The sequence below is a fragment of the Sus scrofa genome, chromosome 18 (assembly GCF_054392235.1).
Source record: "Sus scrofa isolate SSC_HxYL_T2T_F1_AM1 chromosome 18, Sscrofa_HxYL_maternal_Yorkshire_Landrace_v2.0, whole genome shotgun sequence".
In the NCBI taxonomy this organism is placed as follows: domain Eukaryota; kingdom Metazoa; phylum Chordata; class Mammalia; order Artiodactyla; family Suidae; genus Sus; species Sus scrofa.
Genome location: NC_139400.1, coordinates 16,541,263 through 16,562,011, shown reverse-complemented (window position 1 = coordinate 16,562,011; position 20,749 = coordinate 16,541,263). Strand labels below are relative to the sequence as shown.

The following is a 20,749-nucleotide window of genomic DNA, read 5'->3' as shown; positions in this document are numbered from 1 at the left end:
ACCAAGTGTTGCTGTGAGCTGTGGTGTCGGTGGCAGACATGCCTTGGGTCTGGCGTGGCTCTGCCTGTGGCTGTTGTGTAGGTTGGCAGCTATGGCTCTGATGCGATCCCTAGCCTGGGAGCCTCCATGTGCCGTGGATGTGGTCCTAAAAAGCAAAAAAGAAAGAAAGACCCTGCATGTAAATGGACACGCAGTTCAAGCTGTGTTCAAGGAATTCCCATTGTGGCTCAGCATAAACAGTTCTGACTAGTACCCATGAGGACACAGGTTTGATCCTGGGCCTTGCTCAATGAGTTAAGGATCCGGCGTTACCATGAGCTGTGGTGTAGGTCGCAGACATGGCTTGGATCTGGCATTCATGTCATCGGCCAGCGGATACAGCTCTGATTCGACCCCTAACCTGGGAACCTCCATATATTTGGGATGCGGCCCTAAGTAATAGACAAAAGACAAAACAAAACAAACAAACCCCAGCATTTTTGATTTACCGTGGAGTCGGCCATCTCTGCAGAAGTCCCTCTCACATCTATATTTCTAGGTACCAGCATGTCATCCCTGGTGCTAGGCAACAATCTTCACCACAAAGCATGGTTCGTCACAGGCACTGAGGTGGTTCTGGTGCTTCTGCCCCTCCCCCGAACACAGGAAGCTCTGTGTCCAGGGAAGATGAAGGAGCCCTCGATGCTTCTGGCAGGTGCTCCATCCGTTAGTGCATTGGTTAGAAAGAGAGCAAACGTTGCTGAGCCTGGCCCTGAGGGTGGGGAACGGGATTCCAGAAGAATCATTGTAAGCGGAAGGATATTACCAGGATTGTAGTTAATGATGCAACGTAGAAACACAGGCTTGAAGAAGCACTTGTGATGCTTAAGTCATCCAGGGCAGCAGGAAGCCCTAAGGATTTTTCCTGAGATGCAAATTATAGAAATACACAAATCAATAAAATGAACATACATATTAATGAAGCCTTTTCTCTGGAATAAAATATACATAAAGTTACAAAATGTTTTTCCAAAATGGTTAAAACAACTTGTGAGACTTAGGTCCACTCAGACGAATGCCTTCTTCCTGTTCCAAGTTGTCCATGTATTTTGGGGGGATTGGGGTCTGAGCCTGCAGCATGCAGAAGTTCCTAGGCCAGGGATGGAACCCACACCACAGCAGTGACTGGACCTACTGCAGGAGCAATGCTGGATCCTTAACCCCCTGAGCCATGAGGGAACTACTGTACATTCATTTTTGATTGGAGAGGCTGAGGGAAGGGGCGTGGTCCCAGTGGCAGGTTGGCTCTGGGGCCCAGGAAGGGAGAGTGACATCTCAGAATGACTCCCCGCAGATCCTTCTCCCCCCTGGTCAGCACCCAGACCCAGGAGCCCCCTCCACCTGCCCTTCCCCCACCATGATCTCTGGTTTTCTCTGCTGGGTGGCCTTTTGTCTCCTGTAGGCAGGTGAGTCCTGGGCAGGGAACCTTGCAGGGTCCCAGCACTAAGCCTTGCCACTGTGGCAGCAGCGTCAGCCTCATCTTCTCCACAGGTCCAGTGAGTGCTGGTGTCACTCAGCCCCCCAGATTCCAGGTCCTGAGGACAGGCCAGAGCATGACACTGAACCGTGCCCAAGATCTGAAACATGACTCTATGTCCTGGTACCGACAAGACTCTGGACAGGAGCTGAGGCTGATCCATTACTCAGTTGGCAGTGGCATCACTGACAAAGGAGACGTCCCCGACGGCTACAGCGTCTCAAGATCAAACACAGAGAACTTCACTCTCATGCTGCCGTCAGCCAGCCCTGCCCAGACATCTGTGTAGTTCTGTGCCAGCAGTTATTCCACGGCGATGCGTGGCCACCTCCTCTCTGCACGAAAAGGCTGGGGGAGGCCCTGCCCCCCCGGCACTCAGCAGAGCCCTTGCAGGCTCCTGGCAGCCAGAGCCTTGCAGCTGCGGGGGCCACGTGCCTGCAGGGTGAGGTCTCGCCTGGTCTGGATCTGACTCCAGGGCCTCGAGGACATGTATCCACCATTGCTCGCTGTCTTTTCTCTGCAGCCGCCCTGCGAGCCAAGAAGATGCTTCCTCAGCTCTGACTTCAGGCCACCAGCCTGAGCCTGATGCCTCCAGGAGGGAAAGCTACTGGTCAGTTAGTTACATCTAGACCCCCTCGTCTTTCCCTGAGCATCTCATTGCTGTCTTTCCCGAAGGTTCTCCCCTAGCCCAGCCTCCTCTTGGTCCCTGGACTTGCCAGTCTTTCCGGATGAAGCAGGTTTTTCCTCTCCGCACTCCCCTGGCCTCCCCTGCCCAGCTCGCCCACCCTCTCTACTGCAGCCACGCTGCTGTCCCTCCCCTGTGTCACATCCCTTCCCATCTCAGACGCCAAAGACTGTGTCCTCTGCCCTGGCCGTGGACCCTTCCCCTTGCAGTGATTAGCTGCTACTCGTGTTTCCGTTCAAGGTCCCACTGGGTGGCCGGGCACTTCTGGGTACACCTGCTTCCCAGTGAATTGTGAACACGGTTGGGGTGTCTCACTTCTAGATTCTTCGGGCCCTGACTCTGAACTTTCCCCTCGGGACTGTGGATTCATTCTCCCTCTACGCAGAAGTGGGGCTCTGTCTCCTGTGTCTGTCTCCTTTGTGAGCGTCTGTGATGCTGGAGTTGCATGGGCACCAGGACACCTGGTCAGTGTTAACAGGCCGGTGGAGACGGAGGGATGCGATCTCATCTCCAGGTACCTCCCTGGATCCAGTTCAGCCAAGACACAGATCTACAGAATGTCCTCTTCCAGGACCCCACAGCCTTGCTCCCACCCGCTCATTCATCTCTGATCCAGCTTCCTCCTCCGCCTGAAAGAGAGGATGTTTGTAATGACCATGAACCAGTTAATAATAAGGCTTTAGAGCACCTAGATGCTCTGATAGCAGTGAAAGGGAGAACTAAATTAGAGCTAAATTAGAACGCAGCCTCTTAGGTCTCCAAAAAGACAGTTAAATTTATTATTGTATGTTACACACCAATGTCGTAAAGAGCATTTGTCTTCTTCTGTAAAGAGGCCACGAGGATGGAAGTTCCCATTGTGGCTGAGCAATAACAATCTCAACTAGTATCCATGAGGATTTGGTTTTGATCCCTGGCTTTGCTCAGTGAGTCAAGAATCCGGTGTTACTTTAAGCTGTGGTGTAGGTGGCAGACATGGCTTGGATCTCATGTTTCTATGGATGTGGCTGTGGTGCAGGATGGCAGCTGTAGCTCTGATTTGACTCCTAGCCCGGGACTCTCCACATGCTGCAGGTGCAACCCTAAAAAGCAAAAAACAAAACCCAAAAGCAACAACAACAACAACAAAAAAAAAAACCTACGAGAGGCCTATTCTGAATATCTTTGTCTTTTTAGGGCCACATCCACGGCATATGGAAGTTCCCAGGCTAGGAGTCAAATTGGAGCTGTAGCTGTCGGCTGACGCCACAGCCCCAGCAATGAGGGATCCAAGCCGCATCTGTGACTACACCATAGCTCATGGTAGTGCCAGATCTTTAACCCACTGAGCAAGGCCAGTGATTGAACCCATGTCCTCATGCTTATTAGTCGGAGCCACAACAAGAACTCCAGGAGCCTATTTTTTAATGCACAATAACTTAGAAGGATGTGAGGCTTTGCCAAGGGCTGTGGAGACATAGTGCTGCGTGGAGACTGAAAAACACTGATAGGATACCGTTCTTCAACCTGCGGAAGGAATAGGACCTTCACCCTTCCAGGTCAGGTATTTTTCCAGGGCATCATTTCATTCCTTGTGTCTCAGTGCAGTCATGAGGCTCCTAGGGCAGAACTGAATCAACCCCTCAATGCCCACCGTTGCCTAAGAAGTGGGTACTGGAGTTCCCGTCGTGGCGCAGTGGTTAACGAATCCGACTAGGAACCATGAGGTTGCGGGTTCGGTCCCTGCCCTTGCTCAGTGGGTTAACGATCCGGCGTTGCCGTGAGCTGTGGTGTAGGTTGCAGACGCGGCTCGGATCCCGCGTTGCTGTGGCTCTGGCGTAGGCCGGTGACTACAGCTCCGATTCAACCCCTAGCCTGGGAACCTCCATATGCCACGGGACTGGCCCAAGAAATAGCAACAACAACAACAATAAAAGACAAAAAGACAAAAAAAAAAAAAAAAAAAAAGAAGTGGGTACTGTGGAGCATGTGCGGCCGTGGGACAATGGGGAGGGGTGCTGACTCAGAAACGAGGATGCACAGGAGACCCTGACTTTGCAGGGAAGACGGTGAGTTCACCGTCTGATATCTTGCACTGGAGGTGCTGTTGACCCTCTTAGTGCAAATGCCCAGCAGGCAGAGGGGAGATGGGTGGATGAGAAGATGAACCAGGGTGCTGAGGAAGACAGCACTGGAGCCCACACATCGTCTGTGTTTAAAAGGAAGCTTATAAATATTTAAATTAGTCATCCAGGTATGCTATAAATTACATGACCCTGAAGTCATGGGAATTGATAGAGGCTCAGTGAGGTCACCATGGGAACTGCCTTGTGGGGACAAGGGGCGCCCCTCCTCCTCTGCGCATGCTCATAAGGTCCTGAGCTGGTGAACCTCCCATTACTGCCCTGACTCTGCCATGGGCACCGGGCTTCTCTGCTGGGCGACCCTCTGGCTCCTGGAGGCAGGTGAGTCCTCAGCAAACGAAGCAGTTCCTGTGTGTGTGTGTGTGTGTGTGTGTAATGACTACCGTTATGCTCTTCCCTTCTGTTCCCAGCTTTTGTCTCCACAGGTCACGCAGGAGCTGGAGTGTCCCAGTCCCCCAGGCACAGGGTCACAGGGAGGAACCAGAGTATAGCTCTCAGGTGTGATCCAGTATCTGGTCACAATGGCCTTTACTGGTACCGACAGGCACTGGGGCAGGGCCTGGAGTTTCTGACTTATTTTCAGAGCAAAGAAGAACCAGACAAATTAGAGCTGCGTAATGACCGGTTCTCTGCTAAGAGGCCCGAGGGCTCCGTCTCCCACCTGACGATTCTGCGAGTGGAGCCGCAGGACTCGGCTGTGTATCTCTGTGCCAGCAGCTTAGTCACAGTGTGGCACAGCCACCTCCTTCCTGTTCACAAACCCCCTCCGTCTCTTTCCTTGCAGCTCCTAGGGGCTTTTGGTAGGTCGCAGACATGGCTAAGATAGCGAGTTGCTGAAACTGTGGCACAGGCCGGCAGCTGCAGCTCCGATTCGACTCCTAGCTTGGGAACCTCCATATGTCGTGGGTGTGGCCTAAAAAAGACCAAAAAAAAAAACCCCAAAACAACAACAACAACAACAAATACCTTGATCAAATGGACACATCCCAACACCACCCAGCCATTACAGAAGGCATGATGAAACTTCAGTTATTGGCCACAAGATGGCACTGTGATGCCATTGAGATAAGGGGCTCTGGGGAGAGTCTGGGAGAGCAGCCTGGGAGGAAAAGGGTTAAGAAAAACTCAGGCTTGGATCCAAGGCTAGGCAGCTGTGGAAGTTTTCGGTTACTGCTAGGCCACCTACAGCTATGGAAGAAGTGGGAGGCCCTTTTAAACTTTAATGAGATCCACACTTGAAGGACTTGAGCAGGGCAACTTTAACATCCGGGGGCAGGTGCAGGAGAAACGGTCTCAGAGGAATATGGGAAATCAAGGGGGTGGAGTGTGTCCCTAACTCCATGCGTCTCAGCCATACCCGATCCGTCCTGCGAGCCCGCTAAGCACCTAGATTAGAAGAAGCTGAGCCAGGTCACAGGGCTCACTGGAGAATCTGCAGGGGTGGGGGCGGTGACATTCCAGGCAGACCCATCAGGCCTTTGAAGATCAGGCCCCTGCTCCCTCACACAGGCCTGTGGATCAGAGCATTTAGTGGGGACAGCCCTCTTCTGTCCCTGACCATGCGATGAGCCCCCACCTCCTTTGTGTGATTCTTTCTCTCTTGGGGGCAGGTAAGCCTGAGACTCAGCAGAAACCACTGCCATGGGTTTGCAAAGTCCCAGCTCCAAGACTTGACCTTACTTTGCAGATCCAGGTTACTCACTAAGCCTCGTGCATCTGCCTCTTCCACAGGTCCCATGGATGCTGTAGTCATCCAGATGCCAAGATACCTTATTATATGAGCAGGAAACAAGGTGGTCCTGGAATGTTCTCAGCACATGAACCATTTTGAAATGTTCTGGTATTGGCAGGACCTGGGACTGGGACCAAAGCTCATTCATTATTCAAATGGCGTTGGCAGCACTGGTGCAGGGGATGTCACGGGTGGGTGCAGTGTCACCCAAACAGAATGAGCGTTTCCCCCTGACCCTGGAGTGGTCCAGCATCAACCAGACCTCTTCGTACTTATGTGCCAGCAGTGTAGCCACAGTGCGGCACAGCCAGCTGCTCTCTGCACAAAAAGCTCAGCCACAGGCCTGGGGTGGACACTTCTTCCTGAGGCCACATCTCACCAGGGGAGAAAACTGCTGGGTACTGAAGCTCTTATTTATTTATTTTATTTTATTTCCCCAATACATTATTTTTTTTTCTATTATACTGCATGGTGACCCAGTTACACATACATGTATACATTCTTTTTCCTCCTATTACCATGCTCCATCCTAAGTGACTAGACATAGCTCCCAGTGCTACCCAGCAGGAGCTCATTTCTGATCCATTCCAAAGGCAATCGTCTGCATCTGTTAACCCCAAGCTCCCCATCCATCCCCCTCCCTCCCCCTCCCCCCTCCCCCTCCCCCTTGACAACCACAAGTCTATTCTCCAAGTCCATGATTTTCTGGATCTCAGTCTCAGGGGCCTTGTGCATGTGCATCTTAAGGTGAACCTGTAGCTGAAAGTGTGGACTCTGTACCCTGGCACCAATTAAATCTCAGAGACAGACTTTTGAGGAAGAGAAAGAACAGCTTTATTGGTCTGCCAGGCAAAGGAGGACACAGCAGGCGAGTGCCTCAAAACTGTGTCCTGACTTGAGAGAGGAGATCAAGGGGTTTTATAGGTTTAGCTCAGAAGACAGGGCTATTGATTAAGGTGTCTGTATTAGTCTTCATCCATAAATCATTTCAGAGTCATCAAATCCGGCGTCAGTGGGTCCAGTGATGGTTTCTGGTTGTCTTTGGGGTTCTTGTTCCTTGACCTTCTCTCTGGAATGAAGATGGCTTACAGGGAAGGGGTTAAGCAGTATTCGTATTTCAATTATAAAAGAAAACACTAGGTGCAATAAATTCGAACTAGAAGGTAAATATCAGTAATAAGTCACTGGGCCAAGGCGGAAGATAACATGGTAGAGACTGTTAACTAGTGTTGAGCTGTGACGGTGTTTCCTAGTCATTAACTCTTGACTCAGCCTTTTGAGACTGAGGGGAGGCCTAGGGGCTAAAGGAAAGGCCTTTTACTTCAAAACAAAGATTTAGGGTCTGGTACATGATTTCAGACTGAGGTCCATGAGCCTGAGGTATGTGGGTGTGCACATCTGTGTTTCAGTAAATGCAAATAGCACTTAACCTTAGGTCACTGGATTCAGAATATTCTGGTAATTGAGTAGAGGAACAGTAGCATCCAACATAAAGTTTATATTTCACTTTTTTTTCAGTGCAGAAGAATGAAGTTGAAAACAGGCAAGCATTATTATTATTATTATTTTGTCTTTTGTCTTTTTAAGGCCACACGGCAATGCTACATCCTTAATGCACTCAGCAAGGCCAGGGATGGAACCCACATCCTCATGGATACTAGTTGGGTTCAGTAACTACTGAGCCACAATGGGAACTCCAGGCAAACAGCTTTAAATTCCCTGTCTGAGTGCTCTGGGGGTTCTCCAAGCCTGAAACTTTTACATAAAGTTGCCTGTGGTTTATTAGATACCAAGCTAGGATTTGAGGGAGAAAAAAATTCTCAATAGCAAGTCATAAAACACACATGTAAATAAATCACTTAGGCGAATTTTTGTTTGTTTCTTTGTTTGCAACTGCTCCCTCAGCATATGGCAGGTCTCAGGCTAGGGGTCTAATCAGAGCTGTACCTCTGGCCTAAGCCACAGTCACAGCAACACCAGATCCAAGCCACATCTGTGACCTACACCACTGCTCACCGCAACACTGGATCCTTAACTCACTGAGCGAGACCAGGATCGAATCTGTGTCCTCATGGATGCTACTGAGATCCGTTTCTGCTGAGCCACGATGGGAAATCCAGGGGAAATTTTTTTTTTTTTTTTTTTTTTTGCTTTTTAGGGCTGCACTCATGGCATATGGAGGTTCCCAGATGCGGGGTCCAATTGGAGCTACAGCTGCCAATCTACACCACAGCTCACGACAATGCTGGATCCTTAACCCACTGAGCGAGGCCAGGGATTGAATCTGCAACCTCATGGTTACTAGTCAGATTTGTTTCCGCTGCACCGGGATGGGAACTCCCAGGGGAAATGTTCACAGATGCATCAAATAGCAGCATTAGGCCCCAAGGTGACCAACTGTAGAACTGGCAAAAAAAGACAAATTAAATCTCTCCTGTGGGCACAGGGCAGTGTTTTGTGTCTTCTGAGGTCCCAGAGACCTTCTCATGTTTCAGTATGTTATGCATGTGACTGTTCCCGTCTTTTCTTATTTGCATGTGATTCATTTCTAAGTTGAACTATACAGAATACAAGCATAACATTGTATATGACTCCCATTTTTATGCAAGTTGTAAATCAAGGAAAAAAAACTAGTTTTTTATCATTCCTTTGGCTTGGATTAAGATCTATGAACTCTTCATTTTTCTTTCTGATAAAATATTACAAAGCGTTAGGGGGCAACAATTTTATTCTCCCCCAGCCTGTATCCCTCCTTGACTCCTTGCAAGTAGAAATCCACACACGAGAGCAGGGTTTTTTCTTGTGGGATCCACTGACTCCAAAACTTGGGGTCCATGGCTGGGCTCCATGGGCAGAGCTGGGTGCTGCTCACCCCATAACCTGCTGTGCTTATGGACACCTGGTGGGGGCGGGGTGGGGGGGTGCGGGGTAGCACCCACTGACCCGGGACTCCTTCACCAATGGGAGCAGGCTGCTTGCTGTGCAAAACCTCAATTCATCAACGGGCCAATCTGCTGAAAGTCTAAAAGAAAGACTATATGGTGAAACTGATGAATGACTAATTTTGCCAAATGATGGCATTTACAGCAGTTGAGGATGTTTGAAATGGTTTAAACAGCCCTTGAGGATTTTTTTTTTTTTTTTAAGTTTTTTTTGGCAACAGCTTTCCTTCAGCTGTCCCTGGGCTAACTTGTCAGTCTGACTTATTTTGACGCCATATTTCGAATGTTGTCTACTTCAGAATTTCTCATGTTCTCAATATTTTATGCATATGATTGTTTGTTTTCTCATTTGTGTGTGATTCCTTTCTAAGGTGGACCACACAGAATATAAGCAATAAAATTGTGAATCCCATCTTTTGCGTAATTTATTTATGTTTTAGTAATACTTTATTAAGATGTAATTAACAGGGGGAAAATGCTTAAATTAATAGAGGTATTGCATGGTAAACTTTGGCAAATGCACACGTTAGTGCAACCAGTATGAAAATCAACACGGAAAACATTTCCATCACCCAAGAAAATTTCCTCATGTTTCTTTCCAATCCCTTTATTTCTCAGAGCTCCCCACTTTTCTGATTTTTATCATCATAATTTTCTCTATTCTTGGAGTTCCTGTTGTGGCGCAGCAGAAATGAATCCGACTAGGAACCATGAGGTTGCGGGTTCGATCCCTGGCCTCGCTCAGTGGGTTAAGGGTCCGGCATTGCCCTGAGCTGTGGTGTAGGTCACAGACACAGCTCAGACCCCAAATTGCTGTGGCTGTGTTGTAGGTTGGCGGCTACAGCTGTGATTCGACCCCTAGTCTGGGAACCTCCATATGCAGCACCTGTGGGCCTTAAAAGCAAATTAAAAAAATTGTCTATTCTTGAACTTCATATAATTGGAAACATGCCATATAGTAAATACTCTTTTTTGATTGACTTTTTCTCAAAAATTATTGTTTTTGAAATTTTGAAATGTACTCATGTTGTGTTGATCAGTACTTTATTCTTTTTTTTTTTTTTTTTTTTTTTCCTGCCTTTTTTTAGGGCTGCACCCAAAGCATATAGAAGTTCCCAGGCTAGGGGTCAAATTGGAGCTACAGCTGTCGGCCTGCACCACAGCCACAGCAACTTGGGATCCAAGCCTCGTCTGCGACCTACACCACAGCTCATGACAATGCAGGATCCTGAACCCACCGAGCGAGGCCAGGGATTGAACCTGAATCCTCATGGATGCTAGTCGGGTTCTTACTGCTGAGCCACAACAGGAACTCCTCAGTACTTTATTCTTTACATTACTGAGTAGAGTTTTGTTGTATATCACAGTTTGTTTATCTACACTACAGATAGATGACTGAGTTGTTCTAGTATTAAACTTATGAATAAGCTTCTCTGAATATTTTTGTGTAAGTCTTGGTGGGTAAATGCATTTAATTCTCTTAGATATAAATGTAAGGGTGGGATTACTGATTCCTGGGGCAAAGGCATATTTATCTTTACTAGAAACAGCTGAACAGTTTTCCAAAGTGGCTGCACCAATTTACAACACCAAGGGGTGGGAATTGCCCTGGTCCTGCGTTCTCACTAAATTTAGTTTCCTGCTTCATTTCACCGTTAGCCGTTCTACTGGGTTTGTAGTGACGTCTCATTTAAACTTCACTGATGAGTAATCATATTTACTTCTTCATACCCTCCTCTCTCCTTTAATAAGGTGCCAGCTTTTATCTTTTTTTTTTTTTTTTGCCATTTCTTGGGCCGCTCCTGCGGCATATGGAGGTTCCCAGGCTAGGGAATCAGAGCTGTAGCTGCCAGCCTATGCCAGAGCCACAGCAACTCGGGATCTGAGCCGCATCTGCAACCTACACCACAGCTCACGGCAATGCCAGATCCAATTAACCCACTGAGCGAGGCCAGGGACCGAACCCGAAACCTCATGGTTCCTAGTCAGATTCATTAACCACTGAGCCATGACGGGAACTCCAAGGTGCCAGCTTTTAAATGTGTCCTTTTTAAAAAAATTGGCTTGTCTTATATTACTGATCTGTAGGGGTTATTTTTATATTCTAAATAGGAGTCTTTTGACAATATACTGAGTCTATCTTCTTTCAGAGTGGCTTGCCTTTCCACTTTTTTTTAAAAATTTCTTTAAAAATGTTTTATTACAATGTGATTTACAATGTGCTGTGAATTTCTGCTGTATGGCACAGTAACCCAGTTACACATATATGTCATTCTTTTTCTCATATTATCTTCTATCATGTTCCATCACAAGCAATTGGATATAGCTCTCTGTGCAATACAGCAGGACCTCATTGCTTCTCCCACTTTTTAAATGTTGTCTTTCAGTGAATTGAAGCTTTGAATGTTTAGAAAGTCTTAAGTTATCTTTTGTTTCTTTTACACATAGTGACCTTGGCATCCTATTGGCTTACCCAAAGTTTTGACTTTTCTTTCTATTTTTTTTGCCCCACTGTCCCACTTGAATAACACCGCCCCTTGTTCCTTGCCATCAGCAGGCAATAATCCACCTCCAAAAATCACAAGTTAATCACCACACTGTCTGCCTACAGCTTCCCATCCCGTTCTTTGACTCTTTCGGGGTCTCTTCTCCATTGGTAACTATTCTTTCTTTCTTTCTATTCCTTTCTGTTTTCATCACATCCTGCTAGAACAGATTCAATGGTGTGAGCTTCTTTTAATCCTATCCTGCAAATGGTCTTCATTCTTTTACCATGATTTTCTTCGAGTGCCCTCACATTACAGAAACCTAATCCACAGTGAACGCATTGAGCTCTCTCGTGGCAGCAGCTGAGAGCTTCAGAATAAGTCACACCTGCACCAACTGGTATCTAGACTGATAAATGGAGTCACGACCCTTACCTGCCTTTACATCCCTGCTTTAAGATTTCACTTAGCTCATCCTCTCACTCTCCAAAACATTCTTCCAAATATTTAAAAGTTTTCCCACTCTGTAAAATTTGCCCACTTCTTCCCTCTTACTCAGAGGTGATCCCTACAGCAGAGGGCAGTGCCCACGGAAGGGCACACCGACGGGGTCGGGGGGAGGGGGGAGCCCAGAGTCCAGAGTCCAGAGGGAGGATCCTGAAGAGGGATCTGCATGGAGCCCTGAAGTCTCCATTGAATATGGGAAGAAATCCGTCCTGCTGTGAACTCCCGAGAAGGGGAGTCCTATTTACTTGGATCCTCTTCAGATTCTACGTCCCCAAGTCACCCTATTTATGTTCACATTGTGTATTTCTCTATGCTGTCTGTGGACTATCTCCGCAATGCTAATTGCAGAATGTTCGAAATGTTGTTACTGCTAATTGCAGAATGTTTAGAACTTTTGCTCCTTTTTTAAAAGGCAAAATGCATTCTCCAAGACCATTTTTCCCTGGCTATGTAAACTCCCCAGGATCCTGGCAGGGTTGAAGGACAAGAAAGAGAGGTGAGGCCAGGTGAACAAAGCTGAGGAGGGGTTTCCCTTAGGAAACCAGTAAGGAAAGGAGAAGCATCCCAGGGCAGCGTAAGTGGGTGGCCTTTCTCCCTATTGGCTGAAAGGAGGAGGGGGTGGTTCCTTGGGCAGCTAGGTGCTGTCCCTTAGGGAGCCAGCTGCCTGCCAGGTCTGTGGCATATGCAGCAGGGAAGAATGGCCAGGATGAAAGGCAGCAAGGAGATGGAAGTCCAGGGATAGGTATTACCCTGCCTCCCTCCATTCTCCTACCATTATGACCCATAAACAAAACAATCTAGAGGTAGAGGGAAGAAGAAACGCAATTAATATAATCCTTAGAGTTCAGCCTCTCGGGACAAGGTGAGTCTAGAGGGATAAATTCTCCAGAGCACTACCCTGATGATGGGCTTGAGGGCAGTAAACCCAAGTTGGCGAGGTCAGTGCTGGGAGCCGATAAAGGCATAGATGTGTTTCTGGGGGCATCTTCACTCCTTGGAATTTATAGATAACTCAGGCTCCCTTGGGACTAAATCTTGGTGACTTGAGGATTGGCAGCTCAGGGGCTGGGTATGCTGCCTGGGAAAGGAACATATAAAGACAAAGCTTAGTTTGATTCCAGCATCAGAAAGATGATTTGGGGAGTTCCCATCATGGCTCAGCAGAAATGAATCTGACTAGTAACCATGAGGATGCAGGTTCCATCCCCAGCCTTGCTCAGTGGGTTAAGGATCTGGCAGTGCCTTGAGCTGGGGTGTAGGTTGCAGATGTGGCTTGGACCCTGCATTGCTGTGGTTGAGGTATAGGCTGGCAGCTACAGCTCCAATTTGAACCCTAGCCCAAAACCTCCATATGCCATGGGAGTGACCCTAAAAATAGGAAAAAGAAAGAAAGATGATTTCAGGGCACAGCGTCAGACAGGGAACAGGAAGGTTTGCTCACAGTCCGTCACTCTCAGCTGATGTGCTGGTGGGTGAGTCCCAAGCCGGAGCACTGCAAGCAGAAGGTTGGTAAAATAGGTGAGAGGTGACCAGTTTCCTCATTGTCGGTGGGGTGGGTGCAAGAGAGGAGCGCCTGCCTCAGAGAAACCTCAGCACAGCTGTGCCGGGACAGACTTGGCCCTTTAAACCAACCCCCAGCCAGAACTGAACCTGGGGAGGAATCCTGTGGGTGGGCAGCCAAGCTCGGGGCCTCAGGGCGCCTGCAACGTGAGGGTAACGGGGCGGGGCCATCACGGGATCATCCTCCAATCAGGGAGAGCGAAGCTGGAACTCAGCTCTGACCCAGCAGGACCAGAACCTGAGCAGGACCGCGGTGTCTGCCTCGCGTGCCATGGGTTCCAGATCCCTTCCCTGGGCCGTGCTTTGTCTCCTGGGAGCAGGTGAGTCTGTGGGCTAAGAGATGAACGCCCTTCGGAGCGTGCCGACCCCTGATCCTCCATCTCACCTTGGGGATAAGCATCCCCGCTCCGTTTATATCTGTTTTCCACAGGCCCCTTGGCGGCTGGAGTCACTCAAACTCCAAGACACGTGATCAAATCAACAGGACAGACAGTGACACTGAGATGTTCCCCTGTCTCTGGGCACCTCAGTGTATCTTGGTACCAACAGGCCCTGAATCAGGGCCCCCAGTTCCTCTTTGAGTTTTATAACCAAATGCCAAGAGCCAAAGGAAACGTCTCAGATCGATTCTCAGTACAACAGCCCAGTAACTCTCTCTCTGAGCTGACCGTGAAGTTCTCGGAGCTGACAGACTCCTCTCTGTACCTCTGTGCCAGCAGCCTGGCACAGCCCTGCGGAGTCACCAGCCTTCTGTGCAGAAACCTCCCTGCCTCTGCTTGAGCAGTGAGAAGAAACATGCAGGCTCCTGCCCAGGTTGCCCCCACTTCAAGGGATGTTTTTAGTCATTTCTAAGAGTCTTCCTGTGTCCTGCTCAGCTCAGAGCACTTTCAACTAATGGAACCCAGGTTCACCCCTGTGCACCATTTTCTCTTCTCCCAGCATGGGCCAAGTCCTGATAAAAAGGGCAACAACTGAGCCCTCAATATGTGCTAGATCCTTGGCACATACTAAGCTTTGCAACAATCATGCAAATCAAATATTCTAACTATTCTAATGCCTACTTTATAGAGGACATTAACTCATTTCCCCCATGTCCCCCATGTCTGTTTCAAAGCAGCAGAACAGGGAAATAAACATGTTTCCACATGACCAGCGGCCCCATCACTGCCTCTGCATCCTGGTCATCGAGAATAGAGGCCTGGCCTCCTCTTTTTCTGTGTTCCACTGGGCACATCCCCATGGTCATTATGAGACCAAGCAGGGCCCTGTGGGCTCCTGGGCTCACAAGCCTTTCTGTGCCCGCATTTCTTATTTTTAGGGAATAATCTTCAGCCTCCTTGACCTTCCAGGAGTTCCAAAGGGCAGGTTCAAACAGTTGCTAATCAGCAAAGGGAGGGGGATGCAGAGACCAGGGAGGAACAGTCAAGAAACAATGGTGCAGGAGTTCCCATCTTGGCTCAGTGGTTAACGAATCCGACTAGGAACCATGAGGTTGCGGGTTCGATCCCTGGCCTTGTCCGGTGGGTTAAGGATCTGCCATTGCCGTGAGCTGCGGTGTGGGTCACAGATGCACTCAGATCCCACGTTGCCATTGCAGTGGTGCGTAGGCCAGCAGCTACAGCTCTGATTTGACCCCTAGCCTGGGAACCTCTATTTGCAGGTGCGGCCCTAGAAAAAACAAAAGGAAAAAAAAAGGAACAATAAGGAACAATGATGCAGCCTTGGGGCAGGGGCCTGGTCCCTCCTCAAGGAATATACATAACAATATCTTCTGCAGACCTAACCCCCCCAACAAATGGAAGCTGTTAATTATTTATTCCATTAAGAAGACCCTCTGACCACTGAACACTAGTTTTGTAAGCAACGCTAGCTTGCCTCTCTCCTGAGCCTTATCTGTGGCCCTATTTTTCACTCCCCAAACTATCAAACCACCTCCCAGTCTCAACCAGTCTTTGAGGCATTAGCCTGCTGTGACCCTCTGGCTGGCAAAGCAATAAAGGCATTTTTTCTCCTTCGACCGAAACTCTGTCTCTGAATTTCTATTCAGCGCCAGTTTCTATGGCCTCCTCCTTGGCAGCTTGGAGGCATCTATCATTTTATACCAATTTTATTATCAACTGTGTTCAGTGCTCATGTCCTTTCTCAGCCTGTAGCTTATGTTTTCATTTTTCTTAGTGTGTATCAATGGACAAGAGTTTAAAGCAACTGAAATTATGCCTAGTTTTCTGTGTGTCTCAAGTAAACAAATTCTCCCTCAACTAAGTGCCTGGAAATATTTTATAGAGAGAAGCCAGGCTCGAGTCCTTGAAGAACTGTGTGAGTCTTTCTGGGCGGAAATAATCAACTCTGCAGCTGCCTCGCATGGCCCAAGGGTAGAGCAAAGCCCCAGTTTTGCCTGAATGATTCACATCAATGCTTTAAAGACTAAGGCAGCTTCCTCACCTTAGGCAATGAAGACCAAAAATAGACTACTTAGCTCAGAGAGTCAACCTTAGAAAGGCTGGCATTAGGACATGTTCTCTGGGGACAGCATCCCTTCTGTCCCATTTGGGAAAGCTGTGTCCTTTGGGTGAGCACTGGAATAGTGTCAGGACCAACACTGGAATCATACTGCTACTTAAATTAGAAGTAAAAGAGTTCCCGTTGGGGATCAGTGGTTAATGAATCCGACTAGGAACCGCGAGGTTGCAGGTTCGATCCCTGGCCTTGATAAGTGCGTTGAGGAGCTGGCGTTGCCGTGAGCTGTGGTGTAGGTCGAAGATGGGGCTCATATCTGGTGTTGCTGTGGCTGTGGTGCAGGTCGGCAGCTACATCTCTGATTAGACCCCTATCTTGGGAATCTCCATATGCCAGGGATGCCACCCTAGAAAAAGAAAAAAGAAAAAAAAAAAAAAAAGAGGTGAAAGATGAGTATTTACAGAGCTGGTGAAAATGGAACTGGTTTTTATTGAGCTTGGAAATGTGGGCACTAGGGGGCGCTCCTTTACCTTCCTTTCCAAATAGGGGTTTATTCAAAGCTGGTTCTAGAATGAGGGGTTGGAGCCCGCACTGGTGGCCCTTCTTGCAGAGCTAGAAGACTTATTAATCCACGGTCAGCACAAAGTGAAGTCAAGGTCGACCTCACTGCCCAGCCAGTCCACCCGTCAGGCTAGGGGTCTCATCAGAGCTGCAGCTGCCAGCCTACACTACAGCCACAGCATCACCAGATTGGAACCACGTCTGCAATGTACACATCTCAGGGCAACGAGGGACCCCCAACCCACTGAGCAATGCCAGGGATCCAATCCGAATTTCATGGATGCTAGTGGGATTCATTTCCGCTGTGCCACAGTGGGAACTCCAATGGCTTATTTTTTTTAATAGGCCTTTATACCACGTTTAATGGTCAGTGCCTCTCTGGACATCATCCATTTAGACAGCACGAGTTCTAAAACCTGATCAAGGATCTGAATTCAAATCTCTTGTGTGGTTAGGCTGTTTCTGTTTTTCAGTAAATCCTTGCTGCTTCTGTATTTTACTTATAGTGGTTTGTGTCTGTTAATCCCATATGCCTACACATTTGTACCTCCTTCCCTCCCACTGCCCTTGGTAGCCATAGGTTTGTTTTCTGGGCTGTGAGTCTGTTTCTGTTTTGTGTATACATTCATTTGCATTATCTTTTAGATTCCACATATAGGTGATACCATATAGTATGTCTTTCTCTGACATGATCTACCCCACACTGTGGCAAATAGCAGCATTTTATTCTTTTTACAGTTGAATAATATTCGATGGAATATATACCAAATCTTCTTTGTCCATTCATCTGTTGATGGACACTTGGGTTGCTTCTGTGCCTTGTAAACCGTGCTAAATTATGTTTTATAATACAAACATCATCATTTTTTTTTTTTTTTTTTTTTTTTTTTTGCTTTTTGCTGCACCAATGGCATGTGGAGGTTCCCAGGCTAGGGGTCGAATCAGAGCTGTAGCTGCTGGCCTACACCACAGCCACAGCAACGCAGGATCTGAGCCTCATCTGCGACCTACACCACAGCTCACAGCAACACCGGATCCTTAACCCACTGAGCGAGGCCAGGGATCGAACCTCAATCCTCATGGATCCTAGGCGGGTTTGTCAACCGCTGAGCCATAAGAACTGCAAAGAAAGTGTTAAATGTTAACAGTCCTGCCCTCTCTCCAAACACGGCCCTATCCAATCCCACCTTCAGTGGTATGTTTCTTACCTTCTGTATACTCCTGCAAACCTGTCTACCCGAATACACCTACAAAAGTGAGGCCACTGGTACATATTAACTGTCACTTTCATACTTTTTTCTCATACTCTTCTTTGGACCTCATTTTGTGTGTGTGTGTGTGTGATGCCTGTGGCATATGGAAGTTCCTGGGCTGGAGACCAAATTTGCACTGCAGCTGTGACCCAAGCTGCTGCAGTGACAACACTGGATCCTTAAACCGATGCACCACAAGAGAACTCCTGGACTTCATTTTTCAGATCACTAGGTGGAACCCTAACTTCCTCCTATTAGCTGAGGCACAGTGCATAGTGGGGCTACTGATCAAGGAGAAGTGCCAGAGGTGGCTGATCTGTGACCTTGCCATGGAAGGGCTGAGCTTGGAGAAAATTATTTCAACCCAAAGATGCAAATTATTTCAATGTAGAGGAATGGTATTACCTAGACTCCAAGATCAGCTTTGCTTTTTCAGGGGGGTGGAAATGAGATCATTTATTTGAAGGTGAGGTTTCTATCTAACCCTTTTCCTTGTGAAGGCTGGCTATGAAGAGAGGGTGAGGTGGGGGGCTGTCCTTTTCTTGTTGAATGGGGGCAAGCTAATAGGTCTGAGCTCAGAGGCTCTCAGGGGCCAGAAATAGGTCGGTTTTCCTGCAAAGTAAGTTTGGAGGAATCTTCTATTTTGTAAGGGATTTGGGGTCTTTTTCCTTTTATAAAGGGAGCCAGCAATTAGGGTTTGAAATTTAGGTTAGGAATGAAAATGAGAAATGAATTCCTCCTAATGCATCCTATCACAAATCCCAAGGATCAGTTCAACTTCCACCTCATTTTTATTGTATAATTCTCACCAGAATATTAAGAGTAAAACAGTTCTGTTTCCTCAAGGTAGGGTTTTGGAACATTTATTTATTGTAGAAGTAAATTAGAAACACAGGAGGCAGGGAGTTCCCATCGTGGCTCAGGGGTAATGAACCCTACTAGTATCCATGAGGATGTACGTGGGTTCCATCCTTGGCCTCGCTCAGTGGGTTAAGGATCCAGCGTTGCCGTGAGCTGTAGTGTAGGTTGCAGACGAGGCTTGGATCTGGCATTGCTGTGGCTGTGGTGTAGGCCGGCAGCTACAGCTCTGATTCGACCCCTAGCCTGGGAACCTCCATATGACACAGATGTGGCCCTAAAAACCATCCCCCCCCAAAAAAAACCCCCAGAAACAAAAATGGAAACAAAAGAAACACGGGAGGCATCATGATAAGGCATTGAGGACAAAAGCCGTGTGGAGATTCATGGAGGAATAAAGGGAATTTTTTCTTTTTTAACCTCCAGAGTTAATAGAAGATTCCAACTTAGATCAAAACGCGCCAGAGGTACTCTTTCATCCCTGAGCTGAAGTTCACACTGCCTGTGGGACAAAAGTGTGGCGGTGTCCCCACCCCCTGCCCACACATAGCCCACTCCTGCAGTGACCATGCATCAGCACCAGGTCAGCCATGAGAGGCACAGGCGAAGGTGATAAAGTCAGCATTTTCCACCTCAAATACGAGGTGCTGTTGAAGCCTCCAGGTGGATGCGTCCAGCTGATGATGAGGAAAGGAGGTGAGACGTGAGGAGCCTGGCCAGACAAAGGGTGTGGGATCCTGGCCACGGAACCCTGCAGTTCTGAGGGGTGACAGCAAGGAGCCTAGCAGCATCAATGCATATTTAGATCCACTTCTGAATTAATCATTAATTCTGTGCCTCGAAATTCTTCATCTTTTAATGCTTCTGATTATGAATGATGGTCTTCTTTCTTCCTTCCTTTCTTTTTTTTTTTTGGGGGGGGGGCTTTTTAGGGCCAGACTTGTGGCATATGGAGGTTCCCACGCTAGGGGTTCTATTGGCACTACAGCTGCCAGCCACAGCCACAGTAATGCCAGATCTGAGCCGTGTCTGCGACCTACACCACAGCTCACGGCAAAGCAGGATCCTTAACCCACTGAGTGAGGCCAGGGATCAAGCCCACAACCTCATGGTTCCTAGTTGGATTTGTTTCCCCTGTGCCACAGCAGGAACTCCCTTTTCCTTCTTTCTTAATGGCCCATAAGAGAAGGGTGTACCTTGGAGTTGCCAGCATCTTAGCTATACTTAATTAATTACTATCAGGTAATCCTGAGGCTCAGTGAGGTCACCATGGGAACTGCCTTGTGGGGACAAGGGGCACCTCTCCTCCTCTGCACATGCTCACAAGGTCCTGAGCTGGTGAACCTCCCATTACTGCCCTGACTCTGCCATGGGCACCGGGCTTCTCTGCTGGGCGACCCTCTGGCTCCTGGGGGCAGGTGAGTCCTCAGCAAACCAAGTAGTTCGTGTGTGTGTGTGTGTGTGTGTGTGTGTGTGTGTGTGTGTGTGTGTAATGACTACCGTTATGCTCTTCCCTTCTGTTCCCAGCTTTTGTCTCCACAGGTCACGCGGGAGCTGGAGTGTCCCAGTCCCCCAGGCACAGGGTCACAGGGAGGAACCAGACTATAGCTCTCAGGTGTGATCCAGTATCTGGTCACGTTTACCTTTACTGGTACCGACAGACATTGGGGCAGGGCCTGGAGTTTCTGACTTACTTTCAGAGAAACGAAGAACAAGACAAATTAGAGCTGCGTAATGGCCGGTTCTCTGTTGAGAGGCCCGAGGGCTCCGTCTCCCACCTGAAGATTCAGCGAGTGGAGCCGCAGGACTCGGCTGTGTATCTCTGTGCCAGCAGCTTAGTCACAGTGTGGCACAGCCACTTCCTTCCTGTTCACAAACCCCCATGTGCCCACTTCTCCCATAGTCTCTGGAAATCCCCAAATAAAGGAGGTCCCCCGTTCTTCCCTCAACGGGGGAATAAGTGGATTTGGGATTCTAGCTATTCTAATTGTAGGAGGTCAGAAAATAGCCTTTGAAATACTAGAGGCGTCGGAATAGTAATAATTTCGGCTTATCGGTTTCTGAGATTC

At 48.2% G+C, this 20,749-nt stretch overlaps 1 gene segment (V, D, J or C); it reads left to right on the top strand.

The window, feature by feature from the left end:
* Positions 1-13,807: 13,807 nt before the first annotated feature.
* LOC110257561 (T cell receptor beta constant 2-like) overlaps positions 13,808-20,749 on the top strand; it is a 192,884-nt gene continuing 185,942 nt past the window's right edge. Inside the window, 2 exon segments of the C gene segment in view lie at positions 13,808-13,871; positions 13,982-14,269. Of these exon segments, the coding sequence occupies positions 13,823-13,871; positions 13,982-14,269 (337 nt within the window).